The following is a 22,282-nucleotide window of genomic DNA, read 5'->3' on the forward strand; positions in this document are numbered from 1 at the left end:
GTGCCTGAGAAGCATAAGTGTCAGTTCAAAGGGGGAATTCAAACATGAATCCATTAAAAAAGTAGCAACACAGGGAATTGGCAGGCTCTGTCTTCTATAGTTATTAAGTATTGAAATACTCACTCCAGTCCCAGTGGGGCTTTGAAATCATATGGTTAAACTTATCAGCCAGTTGGGAAAAGAATATGAAGAAACTAATGACAAACAGTCTGCGTTGACTTGAAGACTCTCACCACTGCATCTGATTTTACTCACAAGCACCTGATCAACTGTTAAACCACAGAGAGCTACTGTAAAACTAGTTTAATTTATGAAAAAAATGAAGAAGAAAAAAAAGCATCTTTTAAATCACAGCATAATCTGCTGCAACAAAAATCCCACACTACTGAAGAAGCCTTCATACACTGTGGTCTCTGAACCAGGAGTCTCCATAAAAGCAGCGAAATTCAAGAGCAGTGTGTGAAGCACAGGCTAGATTCTCCTTCTCCCTCATCCTAGCTTCATGTCATAGTCATTACACTATAAAGCCATTTCACTCTTGCACACACACAACAAACACTGAATTGTTTTTTGCATGGAAAGGCTGTTCCTGTTCAGCACATCTAATGCTGCAGGCAAGGAGTTCTGAAGGGAGCAACAAGTTGTAGAAGAAGCATTCACCCTGGCAGATAGTGAAATTTAATCTGCTTTCCCCCATTTTATGGATAACCCAAGTAAATGGTAAACTGCTACACAAAGTCTATGCACAGTTTTATTGTTATATAAAGGAAAGGCATCTTTTTTTCTCCCAGTCCAGTTTTGTAATGGTCACCAGTAGAGGTTACAATGAGTCACACCCTGTACCTGGCACATGCTGAGAATGGTGATTGGAGCGATGGAGCGAACACAAGGACACTCCAGTAGAGTCCCCTTGTCATGTCTGGATGCAGACAGGATGGAAACATGAAAGAAGCAGTGTCTTCTGAGCTCTGCCCTATTCTGAAGTGCTATTGACCATGCTCATATCTTTCAGACACCAACTGGGTTTTAAGGTTAAAAATCAAGCAAGCAAAGCAAGAAATCTGCACCAGGAACAGTGTGGAAGCATTTCCAATGTCAAACAAAAGCTAAACAGGACTTTTGGGGGTCTTATCCTGGAATTTAAGCACAAAATCCTATTTGGAAGTCCTAAATCCCATTTTGGGAATATTTTTTGGACCTGGTCCTTAACATCTTGATTACCTATGCCATATTCTCACATTCAATAAAAAACAGAGACTGATAGGTCTTATCTGTAATATCCATGCATAGCAGCTGTAGGCTGCTTCCAATCATCAAAATTCTTTAATTATTAATAAAAGTTTTATTGTCCAGGGGTCTAAAGCTTCTCTTTTTCTGACAAAGGGCTAGAAAGATAATTTTTCTTTCTAACAGTAGGTGTTTTGAAAGCAACAACCCAACATTTAAACCAGATTTATGCATATTAAGTGCACATCCCCAGATAATTAGTACATTTTATAGCTACATACATAACATATCAAATAGCTTTTTATATTAAAGAATATCACAAGCAATGTTGTAATGCAATTCTACTTTATAGAGTTTGTTCTTATTCTAGTACAAGATGCTGCTGTACAAATTTGTTCTTATTCTAGTGCAAGATGCTGCTGTACAAACTTCATTCATGTTACTTTCTATGCTTAGGAAATATTTTCATGATAACACTTGTTGCTCTAATTACAATTTTCAGTGTTTGTTGCTTGTGAGATCTAAGGCTAATAAGCAATGTATGTGAGACTGATTGATCCCAGTACATAAAAGACATTTTTTTTTCCTAGTGCAAGACATTTCTGTCTTTGTACTTCTCAAGGACTGGCAGTAGTGAGAAATCAGTGCAAATCAGAAAATATGCACTGAAGATTTCCTATATGTATTTGCTGCTTTGTCTCTTACAGGAGATTGCCCCTGCATTCCCCAGCTACATTATCACACACTATAAAGGAGGAAGTGCAATGAATGCCGTTGGTTTATTCCCCCCAGGAGTTCCCTTTGGTAGATTATGTCAAAGTACTCCCAGCCGTCATTCTGTCAGGTCTGCTCAGATGTTTTGGAAGACAGCATGCTCTGAATGGGAATGTAACAATAGCAGGCTGATTTTTCAGCAGCCAGCACTGATAACTCTGATAAACAGTCTTCTTGAGGTAAGAAGTGACGCATATCAGAGGTTCCTGCCTTAGACGCCAAGGTTATTTGTCATGTAATTGGATATTGTTGGACAAAACCATAATTATCCCAGATTTAAAGGCATAAGGCCATCTAGTTGATAATATGTGGTTAAAGATAATAATTTGCTGCTGAACCCACTTTAATCTTTCCTATTCATTTACTTTTAAGAGATGTGACCTAACTAGGTCTTACTTAAACAAAGCTGTGACTTACTGGCTTCATGATTATTGTTAAATTATAGACCTGCCACTCTTGGAATTTCATTGCTACAGTAGGGCAAAACTTGGACTCTCCCAATTCAGAAGACCAGGAGGTTATCAGTTGACAAAAATGAGGAAAATGCACATCCCCCAGCAGATGTGGAGGTCTAATTCTAGCTCCAGCCAGCAGAGAGCATCTGTACTGAATATCAGCTACTGTTACAAGGTTCTGCTTACACACTGGCCTATTTCACCCCACAAGTGAATCAATCAATCAATCAATAAATATTCCAGCTGACATATAGGTGGGGTCCATCATTAACTGTGCCTGAATTTGCCACTTTCGGCTGGTTCTGGGAAACTTCAGAAGGCCTAGGCAGTTTGCTGCTCCTGTTTTTACCTACCTTTTGTCCCTGCATCTGCTCTCTGACTGCTCAGATCACCCTTAGCTAAATTGTGTTAGAACTGGGTCCTGGCAGTATTGATAGTCCCCTCGAAACTGTAGTGGGAGTTTTTATCACATTGCCCATTGGCTGACCCAGGAGATTCTAGGAAGTAGCTGGCTTGGCTGCCCAGTGTGTTGAGGCAATTAGTCATCTCATGGGCCATCTCCTGCTTCCAGGAAGTCAGAGACTATCACATCACAACAGGTTTTAGCTCCTGCCCCCAGGGAAATAAACACATGAAAGCTCACGAAGTTATACCAAACAAAGTAATTCCTCTGGCTTGGGCCAGCTGCCGATCCCAGCAGCCTTCTCCCTCTCACCTCCTGGCACCAGAAAATTTATATATACCTCTTTCCCTTCAATGCTTTGCTCAATCATGTGATAGGAAGTCAGATTCCCTACTGTGCTTGCTGACTCTTTCATATGCTAATGCACACTTTTGCATTTCTCATTATAAACATCCACAAACTATCCACATAAACATTCTAAAAACCTAATTGTGTACAAACCCTACAAACCCTATGTGCTACCTTTAAAGACAGACTTTTTGCTTGAACAGCATCTTGCTTGCTCATTCGCTTTTTCATATTCCTTGCATGGCAACCATACGTTACGACACTTTATTCCATAAAGGCTGCACAAATAAATGAGGGTTTGGCTTGCCTCCAGATATTTTGCCATTGTTAACAGGAATATCTGTTTTTAGATGCTTTCCCGTTTTTCCGTAAAGGTAGCCTTATCTTCTTGATCCATCAGTAACAGTTCGTTACTGATGTGGAACTCAGGCTCTTTGAGGTAGCCTTTCCTGTAATTACTGTTTCTGTCATTAACTGTCCCCTGAAACTTGGGCTATCTAAATGGGATTCAGTGTAATTCCTCAGGCTTATACAGGAAAAAAAAAACCAAACCTCTAGCTGAGTTCTTTGGAGTAATTTAATTTTGTTTTCTTATCATTATGGGATAGCTGTTAATGTTTGTAAGCTCTTTTCCCATCACAGGGTGCTTATGGAAATAGGTAACCCCGGATAAAGCTCTAGATTGGTTTTGGTGAGTGGAGTGGGGAAAAGTGTGTAAGAAACTGGTACTGAGCCAAAATATCAAGACTCTCATAGTTCATAGGCTTGTTTGGTCATGTTGTATGCATAGCTCCAACATATTTTCATGCATATTTTTCCATGCATAGATGCAGCATATTAAATAAATTTCCAAAAGAAATTGTGGAGCTTTATAATAAAAAGTGTCCTAGTTCTAAAGCCTTTGCCTATATTCTCTTACTCCCTTTAATTACTGCTTAAGAAGGAATTTCATCTTGGAAAAAGAAAGAAGGCAGGGGTAATAGAAAGGCATTGGAAGAAGTGGTTGAAGGCTTCCTCTGCTCTAAGCCAGGAATTTATATTGCACAATACTGAGAATGGCAAATTCTCTCCGCAGATAGCACATAGCGCTGTCAGGCAAGCAGCATGCTCTCTCCTTAACTCTTTTGTACCTTTATATGTGCACAGTAACATTGTCACATATGAGGCTTCCTGACAGTCAGCAGAAAGACACAGGCATTTTGAGAGCTCTTTTCAGCTCACGGTATAGCAATGGAGATACCTGACATGAATCAAATGGTCTATTTCTGTTTCTTCCAAGAGGTCCCTTCTCTGTGAGGAGCAATAGTAATAAGAGAGGGTAATATGACTTTGAGAAGGCTTACATGTATGAAGATGTCCAAGACACTTAGCACCTGTCTGCTCAAAACCTTCTGATGCCTTTCTACTAAGAAATCATGTTTCAAACCAGCCAGATCTGATTAAGGGAATTTAAAAACACTTGGTTGCAGTTAGTGTCCAGTCTTTAAAAAAAACCACAGGTAAGTCAGACAGAGACATAGAGAGGACCTTGCACATTGCCTGATATTTATAGTTTTAATTCTCAGTGTTCCACATGTAAATATGTGGGAGTTGGTGTGTTTGCCTTGTCTTTCTACATAGAATCGTAGAATTGTTATGGTTGGAAGGAACCCCAAGGATCATCTAGTTCCAATAATCCAGTTCCACAACCCCCGCCATGGGCAGGGACACCTCACACTAGACCAAGTTGCTCAGAGTCACATTCAGCCTAGCCTTAAAAACCTCCATGGATGGGGCTTCTACCACCTCTGTGGGCAATCTACTCCCATGTCTCACCACCCTCATGGTGATGAATTTCTTTCTAACATCTGTATGTTAAAGTAATTTTACATGGTATCAGGCCAAAAAATCAGTAAATTGGACATGCTTCATGAATGCAGATAATATTCCATGGCATGGGAGGAATTAGTCCAGCCAAGACACATGACGCATGCTGGAACGTGTCCAGAGAAGGGCCACGAGGATGGTCAGAGTGCTGGAGCACCTCTCCTACGGAGACAGACTGAGAGAGTTGAGGCTATTCAGTCTGGAGAGGAGAAAGCTCTGAGGGGACCTTATTGTGGCCTTCCAGTATCTGAAGGGGGTCTAGAAGAAAGCTAGTGAGGGACTTTTTAGGGTGTCTGGTAGTTATAGGACTAGGGGGAATGGAGCAAAAGTAGAGGAGGGTAGACTTAGATTAGGTGTTAGAAAGTTCTTCACCATAAGGGTGGCGAAACACTGGAACAGGTTGCCCAGGGAGGTGGCAGAAGGAGGTTTTTAAGGCCAGGCTGGATGCCCAGGCTCTGGGCAACCTGATCTAGTGTGAGGTGTCCCTGCCCAAGTCGGGGTGGGGGGGGGTGGAACTAGATGATCCTTGAGGTCCCTTCCAGCCCTGACAATTCTGTGATTCTGTGAAAATTGGTTCTTTAAGGGACAATGACACCTTTTCCTCAAATATTATATATTTTCCATCATAACTCAAAACCTCAGGCTATGATTTTATGATACCAATGTGCAAAACACTAAAAAGATAACCTTCTTGGATGGCACTCATTCATTAGTTCCTGAAAATCAATTCATTTTGGATGTTTCTAACTGGATTGCTTGGTATCAGGACACCCAAATCAGCAGTCCTCTTGAAACCCTGCTGCTTCTAGGCTTTACAATTTACTGATTTATAATGAAAAGGTATTTAACACATTCAGATGCTTCTTAGCTTAGCACTAAATTCTTAGCAAAACTTTAACAACAAAATGGAACAAGTATCTTTTGTAATGCGGAAAGTAGCAGTGGAAGAAATGTGTGGAAATTGCTTACCGATATTCAGTGGCAAGATTCCAAATTCTATTACTGCCCATCAATTCTGCTCAGGAACAAGACAACATTACCTTCAGGCATGAAAGGAAGATCTTCCTACCTGAGGCCACATGCTTCTGGAGCAGCAAAATGACACAGAAGAATTTCTGTCTCACGTTGAAAAGGTTTTAAGTGCTAGCTCCTCTCAGAAATGCACATCCCTTCACCTCTGATGCAGAGCAAACTTGCTTGCCTCAACATCAGCAGTACTTGTTTGATATTTAAGAAGGAAGGCAAGGATCTGTGCAGCTGATTTCAGTGTTGCAGCACACAGTGCTAGCAATAGGCTAGACATGTCAATTGTTGAGCATGTCTCACTTCCAGAGCATCTCAGTTTCCAGCCAGGCCCACAGGTTTGCCTAGCGTGGACCAGGCTGCAAGTTTTCATAATAGAATAATAGAATAAACCAGGTTGGAAGAGACCTTCAAGATCATTGCATCCAACCTATCATCCAACCCACCTAATCAACTAAACCATGCAAACAAGCACCCTATCAAGTCTCCTCCTGAACACCTCCAGTGATGGTGACTCCACCACCTCCCTGGGCAGCCCATTCCAACAGGCAATCACTCTCTCTGTGTAAAACTTCCTCCTAACCTCCAGCCTAAACCTCCCCTGGCACAGCCTGAGACTGTGTCCTCTTGGTCTGGTGCTGGTTGCCTGGGAGAAGAGACCAACCCCCTCCTGGCTACAACCTCCCTTCAGGTAGTTGTAGAGAGCAATAAGGTCACCCCTGAGTCTCCTCTTCTCCAGCCTAAGCAACCCCAGCTCCCTCAGTCTCTCCTCATAGGGCTTGTCTTCCAACCCCTCACCAACTTTGTTGCCCTTCTCTGGACATGTTCCAGCAAGTCAACATCCTTCCTAAACGGAGGTGCCAGAACTGGACACAGTACTCAAGGTGTGGCCTAACCAGTGTGGTGTACAGAGGCAGAATGACCTCCCTGCTCCTGCTGGCCACACTGTTCCTGATGCAGTGTGGGCTGTGGCTGCCAGCTGTAAGCATTCAGTTAGTCCATAAAAGATGAAATCTGTAAGCACTCTTCCCTGTGTTAAATTAAGGGAAATAACTTGACCCAAACAATGTAGGGGATAAAGTAACTAAGGCCTTTGTGACTTGTGGCTATGAAAGCTGATGTTTAGAACAGATCCTTAACCCACTTTTCTGACCAGAATTGATCTTTAGCCCACTTTTCTGGCCAAAATATTGCTTTGGCAAATTTTCTATATAACATAGTCAAGCTACATACAATCCTTTTCAGTAGTGTTCACACTTCAGCTGTGGGTGAACAACCAAGCTTATAGCTATTACCATAGTTTGCAACTGTCCCCTGACCAAATGACTCGGGTTTTACTACCAAGACAATAAATAATATTTGGTATCATAAATAGTAAAAGAGAAAAGAAAAAAACATGTTCAAATGTGAATGGACAAAAAAAATATTTTAAATACTTCTTCAGAATAAAAACAACTTCAGATGTGAGGCACTTTTTATCAATCATAAGTGGACAATAAGATAGGTCAAGGTCAGGTTGGATGGTGCTCTGAACAACCTTATCTAGTTAAAGGTGTTCCTGCTCACTGCAGGGGGGTTGGACTTTAGGACGACCTTTAAAGGTCCTTTCAAACCCAAAATGTTCTATGATTCTATGATAGCTGGACATGTAACACCTGTTGAGCACTGCACCTGCTGTGGATATCAGGGGGAGTTTCAACTACTTCATCCCTGCCCACAACTGCTAAGGGGAAGGCTGCTCACACGTCCTGCAAACCAAGACAATCAGGCCTGGAGGTTAGTTGAGGAGACAGCATTTTGCAAGGTCATGCAGGGTTGCCAGCGCTACCTGACATGACTCATAGGCATTGCAAAGTGATGAACTCCTACTCAACTCCCTGAAGAAAACACTACCATTCCTGAACCTGGCTAACATTTCAACATTTGTTATTTGCACTGCCTTGCCAACTGCCTTTGAACTCCACGGGTGCCCAGATAATTATACATCTTGATAGTCCAGAATAACTACGTTTGAGATAGAGCCTTAAAAAATACATCTAAGTACCTAAGAAGAAGTATATGGCTTCTTTTACTGCAGTATGCTAAAGGTTCCTTATTCCTAACATTTATTTTTGCTTTACTCCTTGGAAGAAAAGTAACACTTCCCATATTAGCCATGAGAAAACAGTTACATTTGTAAAGTTTGGTATCCATAAGATGGCCCAAGTCACTTAATTCTGGTTTCCTTATCAACTACCACAGTGCTTTTACAGCTTACATCTTTTGACTTCTAGAGAAATCAGGTGAAGAGGGAAGGGAGAAGTAGGCTCCATCTCTCATCCCAGCCTGAGTTGTCTCACATCACCAATCCTGGAACCAGGAGGAACTCCTGAGTTTAGGCAGTTTAGATACAGCTGACATGATTAAAACAGATTTTGTAGTATGATACAGGCAATGTCATAGACCAGGGAGCTGAATTTGTATCTGCCCAGAAAAGAAGACTATATGTAATGCGTGACAGAATTTTTGGATACTCTTGAGCTGACATCTGTAGAGATGCAAGGTCATTACAAAAGCCCAGCTCATTTTCCTTTATTTTTCCTTAAGGACTGTATAAGGGAAAGGGGAAGGGTGAGAATGTAATGGATACAGCAAAATTCCATAAATAAGAGCAGATATTGTGGAAACAAGAATGTTTTGGTTACTGTCTTAATTATGAATTTTGACTGTCTTAACTTATGAACTTTGGGGAGGGACTTCTCAGGATGTCAGGTAGTGATAGGACTAGGGGGAATGGAATGAAGCTGGAGGTGGGGAGATCCAGGCTGGATGTGAGGAGGAGGTTCTTCACCATGAGAGTGGTGAAGCCCTGGAATGGGTTGTCCAGGGAGGTGGTTGAGGCCCCGTTCCCTGGAGGTGTTTAAGACCAGGCTGGACGAGGCTCTGTCCAGCCTGATCTAGTGTGGGGTGTCCCTGCCCATGGCAGGGGGATTGGAACTAGCTGATCCTTGTGGCTTCTTCCAACCCTGACTGATACTATGATATTATGATAATTCATACATCCACTACCATTGCTGTTTTCTTGAGCTTTCAAATCTGAATTTGCAAAATCTATACTTTCCAGGCAATACCACTGATATAAACAAGGAATAAGCAAATATCAGAAGTTTTATGAGTCCATTGTATTTATCAAATAAAATTTAAAATTCTGAATGTTTGTTTCATTTTATTTTAACATCTTGGAATTCAGACACAAAACCTAAGAGATTATAATTCTCTCGTGAGATTCTTCTCCCTGGAAACAACTGAAGAGTGGCACCTTCTGCACTGTTCTCATCCTTCCACTTCTGATCTGAGCAGAAAATGAGAGGCAGAGATGATTCCAGCACCTATTTATTTAGAAAGCAACGGAGCATCTTGAACCTCAAAACTAAAAGAAGGAAAGTTTATTTGTCTGGATTTCTATCAAAGATGTGATGAATTCTACTGAACAGTAGTTGTTAAAATTTCAGGTGTTTGGTCTGTGCCAAATGTTACTCCACTATGCATTATTGCAATTTAGGGTGCAAGCAGCTTATCCAAGTATCAGCACAAAACGTGGCTGGTTAACTTATTCAGTTGTTTTCCCAAGGTTCCTCTTTGAGTCAAAGGGAAGACACAGGCTCTGTGACATGGTGATTCAGAGTAGAGGTTAATTTGGGTGGTTTGAAATGTAGCCTTGATGACTGTCTCATTCTCTGTTTAGGTTAGTGGACAAGCTGGATACCTAAAGTAGGTGTTGTAAAAGTCTCCCTGGCTCTTACACTGACCTTTGTATGATAATTGGGACCTATCTGTATAACACCTAGTAACACAAGGCTGCAACCACACAGACATCTGTTAACAAATTGATCCAATCCAGAATGATTTGTACTCCCACATACACATTGAGTTATATTGGCATTTAGTAATAAAGGAAAAAAAGTTATTAGGAAAGTTATATTTGGATTTATGCTGCAGGCAAATGACAAAAATAACCTAAAAATGTTGTGTGCATTAAATGAAATTTCCACTTGCCTTTAATTCTTAAATATGTAATCTATGAGGTTAGTATTTTTCATCTTAACCTAGACCAACTATTGCCTCCAACCAACTTCCTCCTTTCATTAACTTTTTAATAAGGTAATTAACCACAGTAAATATCTAGCAGTCACTGAACGTATATAGTTCTCTTTTACCGCTCATTCTCTCCTGTTTATCTCTCCATAATCTAACATTACTTCAACAGGGAAATTTCTGCCAGTTCCTCTTACCACTGTATATCACATCCCATTGGTCCCTGCCACAGGAAAGGGCATTAACTGCAGAGATGCTAAGGCTGATTTTCTACTACTGTGAGTTAAAAGATATTTGAATGCTACAGAGATGTTATCAGGTCTTCCTCCCTCTTCTGTGCTACATACAAGACACATGCAAGTCACTGAGCTCTTTACCTAAATGCATTCCCATTCTTGCATTCATAATGCCCAGTGCTTGCACTTGCTTCCACACACTTATAGACAGAGAATGTTGCTGGTTGATGGTAGGCTGAACATGAGCCTGCAGTGTGCCTAGGCAGCCAAGAGGGCCAATGGCATCAGGAACAGTATGGCCAGCAGGAGCAGGGAGGTCATTCTGCCCCTGTACACTGCACTGGTTAGGCTGCACCTCGAGTACTGTGTCCAGTTCTGGGCCCTTCAGTTTAGGAAGGATGTTGACATGCTTGAACGAGTCCAGAGAAGGGCAACAAAGTTAGTGAGGGGCTTGGAACACAAGCCCTATGAGGAGAGGCTGAGGGAGCTGGGGTTGCTTAGGCTGGAGAAGAGGAGACTCAGGGGTGACCTTATTGCTCTCTACAACTACCTGAAGGGAGGTTGTAGACAGGCAGAGGTTGGTCTCTTCTCCCAGACAACCAGCGCCAGACCAAGAGGACACAGTCTCAGGCTGCACCAGGGGAGGTTTAGGCTGGAGATTAGGAGGAAGTTTTACATGGAGGGAGTGATTGCCCATTGGAATGGGCTGCCTGGGGAGGTGGTGGAGTCACCATCACTGGAGGTGTTCAGGAGGAGACTTGATAGGGTGCTTGTTTGCATGGTTTAGTTGATTAAGTGGTGTTGGATGATAGGTTGGACACGATGATCTTGAAGGTCTCTTCCAACCTGGTCTATTCTATTCTATTCTATTCTATTCTATTCTATTCTATTCTATTCATAAAAACACCTATAGCAAGCTGGAGGGGTTTTTTTTCCAGTGGAGTAGTTTGGCCTGAGAGAAGGCAATGTTAGAACTCTTTTCTAAAACTATGATTTTCTTTCCCCTATTTATTCATTATTTATCTTTTCTGCGAGGGAATGTTGCTTCTCGTTTCTCATTTTGTTAAGAAAACAACCAGCATTACATCCTGACCTTTCCTAGTAATTTTCCTTTGCTGTTGTCTTGCTAATTTATTTTAACTTGAATATTATAACATGCTTATTCAATGTTATTCAAATACCAAGTTAGATGTTATTCAAATATCTGGTTATAGGATCTCTTATTCTAATGCTATATTTTGAAGTTATCTCAACACAACACTCAGTACATCAAAAGGAAAAAAGAAGTATTTTCTCATAAGTCATTTACTGCAAACTTTTAAATTCTGCCTGATGGATACTTGGTTTTAACTTCCAGTTGCTAGTAAAAGCAAAGTCTGATACTTCAATAAAACAAATTTAACTTGCTACTGTTAACCTGGGCTTTATTATGTTCGCAATTGTATTCTGAACTTTAAAAAGAAAAGAGTCCTAGATCAGCCTGCACTTCTGTTTATGCTGTGACTCGAAAAGAAAGTTTATGTTCATTCAAAACTGAGACTTAAATAGGTATTTCTTATTGGACAGATGTGATGGCAGCATTAGAAATCTGAGATTTAGCCATTAAAACAATAGCCAGTGTAGATGGCACACATCAGCAAATGACATGCAGCTTACTCTGCAGTTTGTTGGCATAGGAAGTTTAGTGGTTTTATAGGGTGAGAGTCCAACTTATGATTGATTTTTTTTTTCCATACTGTCACAAAATCTGATAAAAGTTACATCACTTCCTTGCGTGCTAGCCTCACTAAACTGTTCCCTGTGCTGAAGTTGGAAATACTGGAGGATTTCTTTCCCTCTCTGAAAAGCCAAAGTTAATGGTGGCTGAAACCACTTTCACCTGCTATTACTTGAATATTGGTATTACACTTTCAAAGTTACAGCAAAAACTATGCAATGGGTTTCACTGAAGAGCATAAGAAACTCCTGATAAAAATAACAGAAACCATTTTACTTAATTAGTATACATGTATTATTCCATTAAACACAAGATAGCATTAGCAAGAAGATGGACAGGGCCATTAATTGGACATTTTTTTATCTCTCATTTTGGGACACTGTAACATCTCCAGTTTTCAAAGCACTCCAGAGCATGAAGAAAGATGAATGGAAAGTAAATACCGAACTGGGGAGTGCAGTTGTCCCTATAATTTCAGTGCTCCCTTCAGTACCGAAATTTTCTTTCCTTGGCTGATGGAGACACATAACAAGCTCCTTCTCTGGGTGTGATCAGAACTGTGCAGACTTCAAAAAAATGGTGATACTTTGCCAAGCTCATGCTTACAGAGAGAAGATAGTGTCTGTCATTCTAAGGATCTGAGCTGAGTTTCTCAATTAAGCGTCTTCAGACAGCTACTGTGGGTGGCAGTTTGTGGGAGCAATCAGTTATGTTTAGCTCTCTCATCCCCCAAAAGGTGGCTGAAAATGGTTTTGTTGTTGTTTCTAGAGCACCTCTGTCAGTAGGAGGCAAGATAAAGACAGTAACCCTAAAGTCTGAAAATTGTGAGATTAACTAATCAGTGATGTCTTGTATTTGATTTGGCATATGATATTGCACTCCTCAGAAAAACAGATCAAGCACAGGCAAATATAGTCACTAGTACTGGAGAAACAGTGACAAGGAGGAAGAAATTTTGTCCTGACTATGCCACCTGAAAACTTCAGAAATCACATTGTTCCTGATGGAAACATATTTTTATGAACAACAATACTAAGGCCAAAGCTCACATTTTGATCTGTGGCTAAGGTCTGGGGGGAAATCTGCATACAGTACAGTATTTGCATGACCAGTTAATCAAAATAACCTGAGTACTTTTCTCATTTACTAAGCCTTTTATCAATTATGCAGTTTGGGCATTTTTTTTGTAATGTACCTTATAATTACCATGTATCTCAATGAGTATTTCTACCACAGAAGCTGTGCAGAGCCCTGCAAAATATATATCGTAACAGATATCTTAGGAAACACTGGAAAACATTTATAGTTTTACATATGGTCAGGATCTCTTGGAAAGCATTCAACAGCTGGAACTGCATGACTGAAACCAGCCTGCCCAAATACATCTGAGAGAAACAGTTTTTCCAAAAAGCCTTCCCTCCATCTGCAGATCTAGTGGATGCCTTTAACCCGTTATAGAGAGCTTTTCCTCCTAGACTATCTACTTAGAGGTTTTTTATTTCTGCAGCATCACCACTAGCATGACTACTTTTTGAGGGGAAGCTGCAATGAAGAATCAGCATGTGTTTGTGTCATTATCAATGGGGTTTGGATGGCATGGTAATAACATGTCAGCACAGGGGTGAAAGCAGAGCTCCAGAGCTGCTGATTCTGGTGGAGCTATATTTACACAAATGCATTTGTGAGAAATGCAGGGAGCTTGATTACAGTAAATATGGGCTGATTTTGCAGTCATGAGAAACTGGGTCAGAGGGAGCTTAGTTTACCATTAGGATATTTGTGCATCTGTTAGACCTTTCCCACGACTTCCCAGCTGTATCTCCTGTCCATCCCTGCCACAAACTGCTCACTGATGTCATGCAAGATGCAAGGAGGGAAATGAAGCTGTAGAACTTCTGTGAGAGGGCAAATAACCTCATCTTTGGTGTGTGCACATCACAAGAAAGCTGTTGTGCAGACAGAAAAAAGACAAAGTGTGGTTACAGCATAAGCATGAATGTAGAAATGATACCCAAGTACCATAAATATTTCATCTCAAATACACGTCTGTATTGGTTCTAATATAATTCAGTGGCCTAGGTATTCACTCAGACCAAAGTATCAAGATTATTTAGTCACTGCTAGTATTAGGATGTACACAGAATCAGGCACAATCTGGTTCAGTAATATTCCTTTACTGTCACATTCCAAATAGGAATAAATTTGCACAAGGCCTATCCCTAACCTATGCCATCCTACTGCTCATCATAAGGTCTAAATGAGATTACACACAGACATGAGTTCACCATTAATTCTTAAAGTAAAAAAAGACAAAAACTGAAGAATTATGAGTGGATATTCTACAATATTAATATGTGCAGACATCATATATCTAACAAGTTAAAAAAGTTAAGAAATATGTATTATTTTAAATGGTGCTTCTTTTACTAGCCAACTATTATTTCCTTTCCATGTGGAAAGCTGAAAGCAAAAACTAAATTATCGTATTTTGTGATACCTGCTTTACAAATGAAGGAGTAAGCCCCCTATTATTCCCCTATTTTTATTGCTATATTGATGTCCCATGTATTCTTACTGTACTACTCTTTCTTTGACAAAAATTTAAACCAGATGTCGCTTAATGCATATTTTTCAGCTACTCATTTTATTTTTATAATTTCAAAAGACTGGAAAAGACAAAATCACAGTTGCAAGTCTTTTCCAAATGCCACACAAGGGCCACAAGGATGATCAGAGGGCTGGAGCACCTCTCCTGTGAGGACAGACTGAAGGAGTTGGGGCTGTTCAGTCTGCAGAAGAGAAGGCTCCGAGGTGACCTAATTGTGGCCTTCCAGTATCTGAAAGGGGCCTACAGGAAGGCTGGGGAAGGACTTCTCAGGATCTCAGGTAGTGATAGGACTAGGGGGAATGGAGTGAAGCTGGAGGTGGGGAGATTCAGGCTGGATGTGAGGAGGAGGTTCTTCACCATGAGAGTGGTGAAGCACTGGAATGGGTTGTCCAGGGAGGTGGTCGAGGCCCCGTCCCTGGAGGTGCTTAAGCCCAGGCTGGATGAGGCTCTGGCCAGCCTGATCTAGTGTGAGGTGTCCCTGCCCATGGCAGTGGGGTTGGAACTAGATGATCCTTGTGGTCCCTTCCAACCCTGAATGATACTGTGATACTATGATACTATGATACTATGATACCATAGGCTATACAGCCACTAATACTCTCTCTCATTAAAAGGTAACAGGTGAAAGAAACATTTCAAATGTGACACATCTTTCGTCTCTCAGACTGCTGCCGTAATTTTAGCTACTTATGTCCCAACAGATGAATTACATATGCACGTGCCCAACCAGCAGAAGTCTGTCTGAATTAATTGAAACCATCCAGTTACTTAGTATAGTTCTCTGTGTAAGGGACATGCATCTCTCTCTCAAAAGAAAAAAAAAAAAAAAAAAAAAGAGGTTAGTCTCTTTTTCTACTGTCTTTTTTCACTTGCTAACAAATAAGAATCCTGCAGGATGTAGCAGTTATTCTTGCCATAGGGTTATTACACAAAAATGATGACTAGCATTTCCCATGTCTCATATAATAGGTTATTATTTTCTGTCCACCTGGCTTCTACCTACATTTTCAATCAGATGCAGTGTTATGGAATTAGAATCAGAATTGCTTTGGTTGGACAAGACCATTCTTAACCTCCTGCTCCATTACTGCAGTACATTACTAAGACTCTGTTGCAAAATTGTTGCAATGATCACTGCTTAACAGCTTCTTTTGGGATGGCAATGTGTTTTTCTTAGATCTTTTGACTTCATCTTGTCTCAGGTAAATCTCACTTGCATGTAAGAACCGAGGGAGGAAATAAACTAATAGAGTAGATCGGATACATTATGCAACATAGGTTAACACAGTGCTGGCAGTTCCCTTCTTCTTCAGCTTATTTTTTTTCTTTTTAGGGTTTATTAAGGTGAGATGAGTCTATTATCTATTATTTCCTTTAAAGCCACATAGAATTTCACTGTGTACTATGGGAGATTTTAAGCATTAGACTCAGTATGCTGAACTTTTAAGTTTTCAAAAGCGAGCAATGGAAAAATTACACAACCTTGCTGTTTCCAATTAGTGATGGACTTCTGTTTATTCCTTTGCCACAAGCATTTTTTCTTAGTTAATAGTACAAATTGTTAATCACAAAAGTGCGCTATCTCACATGTGTCAAGTATGAAAAAGGAATTGGTTCCTTGCCCTAAAGAACTCAAGCAAGTCTCACTTTGTTTCCAGAACCATTTTCCATCTGACTGAATGACAACAACAGAAAGATTACTGTGAACCCATACAACACTACTGTCCATCTTCAATGTCTCCCAGTAGGGAAGATTCTCAAGAAGCGATGTTACATGCAGCCCAGGCAATAACAAATAGTGCTTCCTACTATTTCCTCAGAAATTCATTTCATTACTCCTGACAGTGAGATGGTAGCAGATTAAAAAAATCTCCTACTATATATATACCACAAATAAACATAAAATTATTCATATTTAATATATTATTGGGGATGATAGAGATAACTCAGCGTAATTGTCCTTATTAGCAAGAATAAAAAATGATAGACATCTGAAATGAGACAAATGTGTGGCAAAGAATATTATACTAAGATTTGTAAAGCAATGAAAGAAACCTTCCAGGGGTCATTAGAAAAATTCTTGCAAGCTCTGCATAACTCTGCCAGTTTATGTTTTTCTTGTCACAAGCTTCCTAGGCACTCTGTTCCCTGGTCCCTTCTAAAAGTTACTCATTCGTATTTTCTTTTTCTCTGTCGATACTTTTAGGCTGCCCTGAAAACGTGCAGAATCAGGTGTTTGGTGTTCCACTTTATGTGTAAGGACTGTGCCCCAGTATTAATACTCTTCTCTTTTATCATTAAGTTACATCACACCCCTGAAGCCCTCTAAAAGCTTGATTCCAGGCATGGTGTCATCACTTCATTCTGACCCTAGGCAACAGCCTAGCCTATAGTCTCTGCATGAATCTGAGTCTGCTAGGACAGAGGCAATGGTATACTTCTTGTATGTGACTAGTGATTTCAGACAGTCCCACTAATAAGTGCCATCTAAAGGTGCATGCCTGTATACTTTCTAAAACTCAGCTTCTGCTAGTTTTTGAAAATGGTCTCTACATTTGCAGTACTGAATGTTTCTAATCACTTAAAAAATTAGGCAGTCTTTTTCCAGTTTGTTTGGGGGTTTGGGGAATGTTTTAATCAGGTACTGTATAGATAGGCAATATCAAAGTCTTTTCAGGTGTTCAGGTGTCTGCTTGGGAATATACTCTTATTAAGTTGTGAGACAATGCAGTGGTGAGGATTAGCTGAAATAATAAAATTTCCAGTAGTAATGAATCTGCCACTCCAGTAATGTATGAGCCTTCTTTTCCAAACATTGGCTATCAGATTGAAGTGGGAGGAATAACAGAATCTAACTTCTCCTTCTGGTAACACAGAAAGGCAAAGATGCCTGTAGTCTAAGGAAGCTGTTAGCAAAGTTGCAGGCTGGAGGTCCCAATATCATTTACAATACTGGCAAGCAGGAGGTAATTTCTGGGGAATGAAGTTTGTGGAAGGAAGTAAAAGGAAAAGACTGGGGGCTGGAGGGGGAAAATCAAGGATCTTTCTTCACTAATCTTTTCTTACAGCTTTTGTGTGCCTGGACTGATTTGTTGTGGGAGAGCTGCTGGAGACAGTATATTTGGCACAGGACAGGGTAGCTCAAAGCCAAAATGATGGTGCTATTGCCAGTTTAAACCATGGTTTGTTGTTCGGTTGGTTGGTTGGCTTGTTTTGTTTTTTCTTTTCTTCACTTTCCCCTTCCCTCCTTTTTCTTTGAAGGAAGGCAAAGCAAAAAGGGGAAGAAAGAGACTTGCAATTAAAACCAGAGCAGTGGATTAACAACAGCCCGGCAGGCTTCAGTAGACTGAAAAGATACACGAGGCACTTCCTCTACCATCTGGCATGCAATTCTGCTGTTGCTGCTGCGCTTAGTACATAACTTTGGAGTGAATAAGCAAACAAGTAAAACTTTTTAAGAGACACCAGTCATGAAACAACAGCTATTAATCTGTCAGTTTACTCGCTTTCCTCTTCTTCCACCACAGTACTGCTTTAAAACCTCAAGTCTCTTCCAGTTCTTGTGTCTACCTGTGAAAATATGCACTGCCTTGTCAGGTTCTCAGATGACATCGTTCAGCTTTTCATTGGTGTTGCTTTTCAGAATGAATGAGGGCCAGATCTAATACATTTATATTTCTTTTGTAATCGCTGGAGCTTGTTTGACTCAGAGTCACAGAGAAATGCAGTTAGTAGCAATAAAGCTATCCATCTCTGTTGAAAGATTTCTTTCAAGTCTAGCTGGTAGTAAGAATGCAAAAGAGAAGTTTTAGGTGAGCTGAAGGACTGTTTAAAATGCAGACACCAATGACTGGGTACACTGCTGTGCAGGAGCATGTTATGTTTTAATTCTGATTCCTTTGCTTAAGAGAAGTTAAAAGCATTATGTTGAGGTCTCATCTTCGAGTTGGGTAAATCATCACAGCACAACTTAAGTCAGAGAAACAGTCAACTTGCAAAATCTGAGCATTTTGTCTCTTAAAAGACTCTGTGAATGATGCTACAGATGCTTTTTTATGATGAAAACCTCATAATCAGATACATATCTTGCAGGCTTTCCTGTGAGCTGCTCTTATCTGGCTTCATACTTTTAACAGAAAAAAATAAAAATAAAGACATAAGGAAAGTCAATCAGTAACAGCAAAATCTTGGCTAAATTAAGGATAATCACTGAACTGTACTACAGCTGAAACAAACAAGTTTAGTAAGAATAAGATGTATTAATTTACAAACATTCTCATCAAAGTCAGGCAATATTTTTTTTATACAATCTAATTTTTTCACTTGTAACTGCTGATGCTTAAACCGGTGAGAAAGCAGGGGGGAAAACTAAAACCGAAACCAAAGCCCCGCCAAGATAGATCAGTTGCTTTCACTTAACACTAATTTTTCCAGGGAGAAAAAAAAAAAACCAACAACCCAACAGACTGTTAAGTTTGTTACATAGTTTCTTGAAACACTAAAACTGTAGCAACAGATCACAGTTTCCATTTGGGTTTTGACCCGTCTCCTGCTTTGCATCTGTAGAACTGTAAGTGAAAAGAAAAACAACAATAGTGTTTCAACAAAAACAATTAGTGTTTCCATTCTGACTGTCTGAGTCTGTCCACACAAGGCAGATTTATACCAAAGTGACCCAACTTCAGATAGCACAAAACTTCTCATAGTTTTAAGGGTATGAAAAGGAAGTTCAGATTTTGAAAACCTGCAAGCATTTAAATATTCAGATATCCATCTAAACATTGGGTTGGGCATCTGTGATTACATTCTCTTCTAAGTCTGGTGGGTTTTGCATCCAGTGAAGCTGGAAATACCACAAGGATAGACTTTCTTTCACAGTGCTCTGGCACTTCTGCTCTTTGCCCAGCGGGGAGCAGGAAGTACAGAGGTAAACAAAGAGGAAAAAGAGTAACTGGGAAAAAAAATAAAAAAGTGACTGCAACTCGTTGTAGCTTAAAACCAAAAGTAGCTGGGATGTAAGGTTTCATTTGCCCAGTAGGCAAGTAGTCTTCTGTGTCTTTTGGACTTCAGTTGCCTAGTTTATTCTTCCTTAACAGAAAAGAAAGAAAAAAAAAGAAGAAAGAAAAAAAAAAAAAGAAGAAAGAAAAAAAAAAAGAAGAAAGAAAGAAAAAAAAAAAAAGAAAAAAAAAGGAAAGAAAAAAAAAGAAGAAGAAAAATAAAATAATAGAGAGAGAATGCACTAATATGAGAAAGCTAAACTATCACAAGAAGCCCATATGAACTCAAAACCAATACTTTGCCTTTCCACAACATTATAACCATTAGATTGTACAAATGTGCTAATGGCTGTCACTGTACTGCATGTGATCATCTATTTGTTTTCTTTGCTCTTAACCCCTTTGCTCCAAGAGTCAGGATATCCTGATGCTAAGAACTTTGCAAAATAACAGCACGATGACAGCAGCAGAATGTATTTTAAGCACTTCAATATTTCAAGACAGAGCCACCTGACAGTGTAGTATGATAATAGCACGGCACTACAGCCTGCAGCCAAAATAGGGCTAGTTTTTTAAAAGCTTCAGTTATCACTTTGAGGTGGGAACATTAAGATCAGCGTGGCAGAGGATCCTAGAACAGGGGAAACAGCACACTGGCAGAAGGAGAAAAGGCTTATGCACATGTAAATGTGTTTGTTAACTTTCAGTCCATTCTCTTGGCTCCAGCTTGTTCACCAGTTTATTGTCCTACTTGGAGAGAAGGCAGAACATGAATTGTAACACAGAAAAGACGAATTTATTAACTCTGTATGTTAGGAAATACTATAATGCCTGCTAAAATTCCATTAAAGAAGTTTCCTGAAATTTTATGGAAAACTTAAGTGCTGGTGCAGGAGCCGCCACCTCCCTGCTGTACTAACAGACAAAGGACAGACCAGGACCAACAACAAGCTAGAAGGGATCTTTTGTATAAAGTCAAAGTTCTGTAAATCACAAGACCTCTCCCGGTCAGGGGTCCTTGGGTGCTCCTGAGGTCGGTATCTGGCGGAAGCCCAGGGAAGGTGCTGGCTAAGGGCTGCAGAGCTCCGGCACGCCACCTCATTTATGCGTGAGACCGAGCACTCTCCGGGCGGCTTCGCCTTGTTTTTAAAGATTAGCGAGAAATAATTGTCATGTCGTTGGAGTCTTATGAGTGATCGCTGCCACCAGGCAGTGTCCTAACGTGAACCCATTCAGGTGGAGCTTTGCAGCCAAAACGATGACGACGCGGGGCAGACCCTGTACCCACCCTAAACCGGTAATTTCAGCAACTCGTTGGTTTTCGACCCGTCAAGCGCCAGTACCTTCGCTGCCCTTCTGCATGCTTGTTTGGGGTACTTCCCCTGGGCCTGGCGTCCGAAAGCGGGGCAGGCGGGGGGGTGCAGTACACGCTGCAAATGGACTCGTGCCCCACTCCCGGCCTTCGCAGGCAGCGCCACGACGTGAATCACCGACTGTCCTCTCGGCCGAAGGGCAGCCGAGGTTACCACGGGATTTGACTAAGAGGCCAAAACTCCCACCCGGTTCCGTAGATAAGCTGGTGAGAGCGAGGAGGAAGGCCACGGGAAAAGGGGGGTGTCCCCACATGGCATCCTGGCAGGGATAAAGTCAAACCACCTCCTCCCTGCCCTCTCCACAGTGCACATAGGGGCGTCACACGGGGGTGGCTCTGCCCAGCCAGTCCCGCTGCCCTCGACTGCCGCTGCCGGGCTGCTCCGGCCCCCGCACCACGACGCCGCCGGCAGCAGCGGCCCGAGCCCCCGCCCCCGCCCTCGGGGCTCGGCGCTGCGCCGCGCCGGCATGAGTTGCGTCTCCGCGCCTGCCCGCCAGCTGCTTCGCCCCGGCTGCCGGCGCTTGGCGGCGGGCTGAGGGCGCGCAGAGGGCGGGCGGATAGCGAGCGCGGCGGCCGGAGCCCGGTGCTCCTTCCTTCCGTGCCCGCAGCGCGGGATCGGGGCCGAGAGACGACGGGGGGCGCCCCCTGCGCGTGGCGGCGGCGGTGGGTGGCTGGGCGCCCCCGCACCGCTCTGGATGCCCATCGCGGCTGCTCGGGCCGGGGGGCACGGGCCAGGATGCCGGTGCTGGAGCGCTTCTTCCCAGCGGCAGAGCCGGGCAGGCGGAGGAGGACGGGGGAAGAGCCGATGCCCTTTCCCATGGGCAGTCTGCCTGGTTATCAGCAGGGGACCCTGGCCTGGGACTTGCCCGAGATGATCAAGATGGTAAAGCTCGTTTGGAAATCCAAGGGAGAGCTCCGCGGGGCGAAACACAGAGGGGTTTTGGAGAGTGAGGATGCCCTGAGTAGTTCGGCAGGTAGGTTTCCCCCGCCCTGCTGCTCGGAGGACCGGGTAGGGCAAACGTGGCTAGGGGTCGGAGGGTGGGGGGGACCCGTGGCTGGAGCCAGCCTGTCCCGTCGTGGAGCGGAGCCGCTGGGGGCCGGGGCTGGCGTCACCTAAGCGGGGCGGGATGGGAAGGCGCGGGGCCGGGGAGCGCTGCCCGACGAGCGTCCGGATTTGAAAAG

General features: G+C 42.0%; 1 protein-coding gene across 3 annotated transcripts in view; it reads left to right on the forward strand.

The window, feature by feature from the left end:
• PDE7B (phosphodiesterase 7B) overlaps positions 1-22,282 on the forward strand; it is a 219,955-nt gene that overhangs the window by 84,138 nt on the left and 113,535 nt on the right. Inside the window, exon 1 of one of the 3 annotated variants that reach the window (XM_068150022.1) lies at positions 21,318-22,074. The exons of 1 other annotated variant lie outside the window; for it this stretch is intronic. In XM_068150022.1, the coding sequence (XP_068006123.1) occupies positions 21,837-22,074 (238 nt within the window). In that variant the 5' untranslated portion in view covers positions 21,318-21,836. Of the gene's footprint in view, positions 1-21,317; positions 22,075-22,282 lie in introns of those variants that run through there. One more of the 3 variants, XM_068150038.1, reaches the window with a different exon arrangement.

The sequence above is a fragment of the Melanerpes formicivorus genome, unplaced genomic scaffold (genome assembly GCF_026170545.1).
Source record: "Melanerpes formicivorus ecotype bairdi unplaced genomic scaffold, bMelFor1.0.p_v2 SCAF_2, whole genome shotgun sequence".
Classification (NCBI taxonomy): domain Eukaryota; kingdom Metazoa; phylum Chordata; class Aves; order Piciformes; family Picidae; genus Melanerpes; species Melanerpes formicivorus.